At 41.9% G+C, this 5,936-nt stretch overlaps 1 protein-coding gene across 1 annotated transcript; it reads left to right on the plus strand.

The window, feature by feature from the left end:
* The first annotated feature begins 563 nt into the window (after positions 1 to 563).
* LOC110527389 (claudin-11) lies at positions 564 to 5,037 on the plus strand. Its single transcript, XM_036982714.2, has 3 exons — positions 564 to 1,273; positions 2,338 to 2,502; positions 4,223 to 5,037. Exons 1-3 carry the CDS (start codon positions 1,048 to 1,050, stop codon positions 4,486 to 4,488), a joined length of 657 nt encoding a protein of 218 aa, XP_036838609.1. The 5' UTR covers positions 564 to 1,047; the 3' UTR covers positions 4,489 to 5,037.
* The last annotated feature ends 899 nt before the right edge of the window (positions 5,038 to 5,936 follow it).

The following is a 5,936-nucleotide window of genomic DNA, read 5'->3' on the forward strand; positions in this document are numbered from 1 at the left end:
TCTGATTTAAGACCGCACACGCGCGCACACACACACCAGGAGAGCTGAAATCCCATCATCCCTCACTGTCATCCTGGCATTCTGATCATCCTCATTACCATAATATTCCCATTCCCATGATGCCTTGCTCCTACTACATCATCATTCTCTATCTTCCTCTATCTTCTCCTCCTTCTTCCTGCCACTCTCTCTCCTTCTTCTCCCTCTTCCTGTCTCTGTCTCCCTAACTCCCCGGGGGGATGACTCCTGAGCAGGAGCCTATAAAGGTAGCCTGAAGTACCAGAGGCAGCACCAGGTCGCCCCCCGGTGGACATACCTGGAACTGACATAATTTTCAATGGCCAGGAGAGGGCAGTAACACTTTACAAATAATTTTGAGATGAGAGAGAGAGCGAGAGAGAGAGAGAGAGAGAGAGAGAGAGAGAGAGAGAGAGAGAGAGAGAGAGAGAGAGAGAGAGAGAGAGAGAGAGAGAGAGAGAGAGAGAGAGAGAGAGAGAGAGAGAGAGAGAGAGAATTTTTTTCTATTTCTCTCCATCCCTCCGATTGGTTAGAAGTTTCCAGGTAGTTTTTTTCAGACCTTTCTCTACTATAAAACTAATGGAAAGTGCTGAAGCTTCTCTTTAGAAGTGGAGCCTCTCCAAACTGACAGGACTACACAACAGACCCAGGAGAGACAACACACAGTTCTAGGATTACTTCTTGAGGAATATTCTAATCGAAAACTCACACTAACTTCACACAGCATTTGGCTATCATTTTCTTCTGTTTAACAGTTTTCACCAGGATTTGTACAACACAGGACTATTTTGAAATCATTACAATTCCTTTCACAATAGTCCCACAGGCGTTGTGAGCCTGGCAAGCGAGGCTACTTTCACACAAGCTTCAACGTATCTTTAAAGTATCATCAGTTGTTTTTGGACTATTTGGGCTGTGGACTGTCCAATTCACCGTCTTGAGTCACTCTGACTGCCTGGACCATTTTAGGTTTTTCTAAACAGTTTTTGGAGACTATTCTACCCTAGGACTACCCTACCTCTCATTGCCATGGCAAACAGCTGTCTCCAGCTCAGCGGTTTTGTGATGAGTTGTATCGGCTGGGTCGGGATCCTTATCGCCACGGCCACGAACGACTGGGTAGTGACATGTAAATACGGCATGAACACCTGCAAGAAGATGGACGAGTTAGGAGCCAAGGGCCTGTGGGCTGAATGTGTCATTTCAACCGCCCTCTATCACTGTATATCACTGACACAGATATTGGACCTACCGGGTAACAGAACATTACTCTACTGTAAAATACTATACTCTACTGTAATATACTGTACAGTAATACATAATAATACTATATTAAAGGTAACAGAACATTACTCTACTGTATAATACTATACTCTACTGTAATATACTGTACAGTAATACATAATAATACTATATTAATGGTAATAGAACATTACTCTACTGTATACTACTATACTCTACTGTAATATACTGTACAGTAATACATAATACTACTATATTAAAGGGAATAGAACATTACTCTACTGTATAATACTATACTCTACTGTAATATACTGCACAGTAATACATAATAATACTATATTAAAGGTAACAGAACATTACTCTACTGTATAATACTATAATCTACTGTAATATACTGTACAGTAATACATAATAATACTATATTAAAGGTAATAGAACATGACTATTTATACTATATAATATTATACTATACTCTACTATACTGCAATATACTATAATATATTATACTACGATCTACTATGCTCTACCATACTATACTCTACCATACTATGCTATAAAATACTACACTCTACAATACTACACTATACTGCACTCTACATTACACTATACTCTAATATACCTTTATATACTATACTTTATTATACTATCTCTACTCTACTAAATATTACTACACTCTACTATACTCCACTATACTATGCTACACTATACTCTAATATACTCCAATATACCATAGTATATTATAATACACTATAATATACTATATTATACTGCACTCTACTATACACCACTATACTCTACTCTACTATAGATAGATGATACTACTATATTGAGGTTAATAAATAAGAAATAACAGGGCTGTGCAGACGTCTCTGCGTCTCTGTGGCTGTGGACTCTGACCAAGAGGTTATGATATATTGGGAATATTTCACAGCAGTGTTGTTTGTCCCGAGCCTAAACCGATAGTCTACAACAGCTAGTCTCAAACTCAAGGCCTGGATATCTTTCCTATTGGAATCAACCAAGATTACTATGGCACATTTTAGGCCATACCGTTTATCTCTCTGTGTCTGTGTACAGCATACATCCAGACGTCGAGGGCATTGATGATAACTGGATCCCTCCTGGGGCTGCCTGCAGTGGGGATGGTCCTAACAGCCATGCCCTGCATCTCTCTGGGTGATGAGCCTCAGTCAGCCAAGAACAAACGATCCCTACTTGGGGGAGTTCTCATACTGCTAGTGGGTAAGTCTGGACACACACGCACACACACACAGACAGACAGACAGACAGACAGACAGACAGATAGACAGACAGACAGACAGACAGACAGACACACACACAAACACACACACACGGATAGACAGACAGACAGACACACACACACAAGCACACTCACAAACACACACACACGGACACACACACATGGACAGACAGACAGACACACACACACACACACACACGGACACACACACAGCCAGACAGACACACACGCACGCACACAAACACACACACATGGACACACACACACGGACAGTCAGACAGACACACATGCACAGTTGAGCACAGAGACAGATGTTTGCACACACATTACAACATACGGTCATGCTTTTAACAACCACAAGGCCTAACCTTGACCCTTAGCCCTCCCATCCTCCCTCTCACCCTTCCCAGCCCTCCCTTTCACCCCTCCCAGCCATCCGTCTCTCCCCTTCCTCCCTCCCCTAACTCCCACAGACACACACTCACACATGCATACACACAATTCCCTACAGTTCAACCCATCCCCCAGACCACCATTCCTCCCCACCCACCTCATCCACACCCTGTTCCCTCCTGCTGGAGAATATTTTCCCATTTGTTGTTTGACACAATATAAAATGTGTTTGATCTGCTTTTCACTGTCCAGTTTTCCAACACCCTGTTCCACATGATGTCCATCGTATGTGTGTGCGTATATGTGTGTGTGTGTGTGTGTGTGTGCGTGTACGATGTTGTATATACTACTATAAGTACTATATTTACCTATAAATTATACTGTATACTGTACAAAAATATAAACGCAACATATAAAGTGTTGGTCACATTTTTCATGAGCTGAAATAAAAGATCCCAGAAATGCTCCATATGTAAAAAAATAAATAAAAAAGCTTATTTCTCTAATATTTTGTACACAAATCTGTTTAAATCCCTGTTAGTGAGCATTTCTCTTTTGCCAAGATAATCCATCCAGCTGACAGGTGTGGCATATCAAGAAGCTGATTAAACAGCATGATCATTACACAGGTGCACCTTGTGCTGGGGACAATAAAAGGCCACTCTAAAATGTGCAGATTTGTCATACATAACAATGCCACAGATGTCTCAAATTGTGAGGGACCGTGCAATTGGCCCAATGACTGCAATTGGCCCGCTGACTACCATATAAGCCACCTCCAATGTCGTTTTATACAATTTGGCAGTACATCCAACCGGCCTCACAAACTAAAGACCACATGTAACCACGCCAGCCCAGGACCTACACCTCTGGCTTCTTCACCTGCGGGATCGTCTGAGACCAGCCACCCGGACAGCTGATGAAACTGAGGATTATTTCTGCTTGTAATATAGCCTTTTTGTGGGGAAAAACTCATTTTGATTGGCTGCCCCTGGCTCCCAAGTGGGTGGGCCTATGCTCTCCCAGGCCCACCCATGGCTGTGCCCCTGCCCAGTCATGTGAAATCCATAGATTAAGGCCTAATTTATTTATTTCAATTGACTGATTTCCTTCTATGAACTGTAACTCAGTAAAATGGTTGCATGTTGCGTTTATATTTTTGTTCAGTATACACACGTGTTTATAATCAAATCAAAATCACATTTTATTTGTCACATGCGCCGAATACAACAGGGGTAGACGAAAAAAGTAGAACCTTCTATGTGTATTAAATGTGGCCGTTAATCTTTCTCTCTCCTTCCTGTATAGCTCTCTGTGGGGGGGTGTCCACAGTATGGTTTCCTATTGGAGCCCACCAGGACCAGGGACTCATGTCGTTTGGGTTCAGCCTGTACGCTGGCTGGGTGGGCACGGCCTTCTGTCTCCTGGGAGGCGCCATGATCACCTGCTGTTCTACTGAACCGTCCCAACACTACAATCACCATGACAACAACAGGTTCTACTACTCCAAAGGACAGGGGCCTGGCAACCCTGTTCCACCCTCCACTAACCACGCCAAGAGTGCCCATGTTTAGACACACATGAAGTACATGCATGCACACACACACACACATGCACACACAGACACACACCAGTGGAGAGTAACTCAGAGCAGCGTCTAACCTGGTGACTGAGGAGAAACCAAGGGGTCCTGATCAGGACAACCCTGCTCTGATGAAGGACTTATTTTCATCTCTTTGTTATACAATGAAGGCTAGGTTTAGGGTTCTTTGTTCTACAATGAAGGCTAGGGTTAGGGTTAGGGTTCTTTGTTCTACAATGAAGGCTAGGGTTAGGGTTAGGGTTCTTTGTTCTACAATGAAGGCTAGGGTTAGGGTTAGGGTTCTTTGTTCTACAATGAAGGCTAGGGTTAGGGTTAGGGTTCTTTGTTCTACAATGAAGGCTAGGGTTAGGGTTAGGGTTCTTCGTTCTACAATGAAGGCTAGGGTTAGGGTTAGGGTTCTTTATTTTACAATGAAGGACAACTGTGGATGGAAAGTACTGTACACCTATCAGTGCATTTTATAGAAAATAAGCGTACCTTTTTTAATAAAGACTGTCATGATTTGTAGTTTTTTGATAAATACCATGTCTTGAATGTTTCTTATTGTTGATTATACAATGATCATTATGTGGGTACCTACCTGTGTTCCAACAGTAATGAAGTAAGGAAATATATTATTACATTGTTTTATTATACGATGACAAACCGATCAAATGGCAATATAGCCCCTCTCTCATACACTGCCAAATCAGTTTCTTCAGCCTGGTTGTAACAGCTGTCCTCTTCGTCTGAGGAGGAGTAGGAAGGATCGGACCAATATGCAGCGTGGTAAGTGTCCATGTTTATATTTATTAAACTCAGAACACTAAGACCAAAATAACAAAAAATAGACCAACATGAAACAGTTCTGTCTGAGAGATAGAAAACAACTACCCACAACCCATAGTGGGAAAACAGGCTGCCTAAGTATGGTTCTCAATCTCAAACATAGAATGCCCAACTCACGCCCTGACCAAACTAAAATAGAGAAAAAGGAACTAAGGTCAGGACGTGACACTGATGGAACGGTTAGTGATAGGGTTGGCCTAACGTGGCCAAACAAATCAAACACATGCAAGACCGTATGAAACCTAGGGCTCGATTCAATCCGTATCGCACAAGTTCAGCGTTTTAGCGCAATTTCAAATTAAAAAGTAATTTCCGATTGAGTTGGTTGTTTAGCAACAAAACGGACCCGTGCAGAATTATGGAGAAAAACAGATTGGGTTGAATTAGATTGTTGACAACATGTCAACTATATTTTTTTCTGCCATGTTTATTGAAAGCATACATGTACACAATGAGCACTTCTTGTCTCACAAATACATCGCTACAGTTGTTGGTTAGCTAGTTAGCGAATCTTAGCCATCTTGGCATAGATGTGACAGCCAAAACACCTCAAAACAAGACATGGTATCAAGAACAAGATGAAACGAGCTA

This window comes from Oncorhynchus mykiss, chromosome 7 (genome assembly GCF_057628025.1).
Source record: "Oncorhynchus mykiss isolate SJ-2025 chromosome 7, ASM5762802v1, whole genome shotgun sequence".
NCBI classification, from domain to species: Eukaryota; Metazoa; Chordata; class Actinopteri; order Salmoniformes; family Salmonidae; genus Oncorhynchus; species Oncorhynchus mykiss.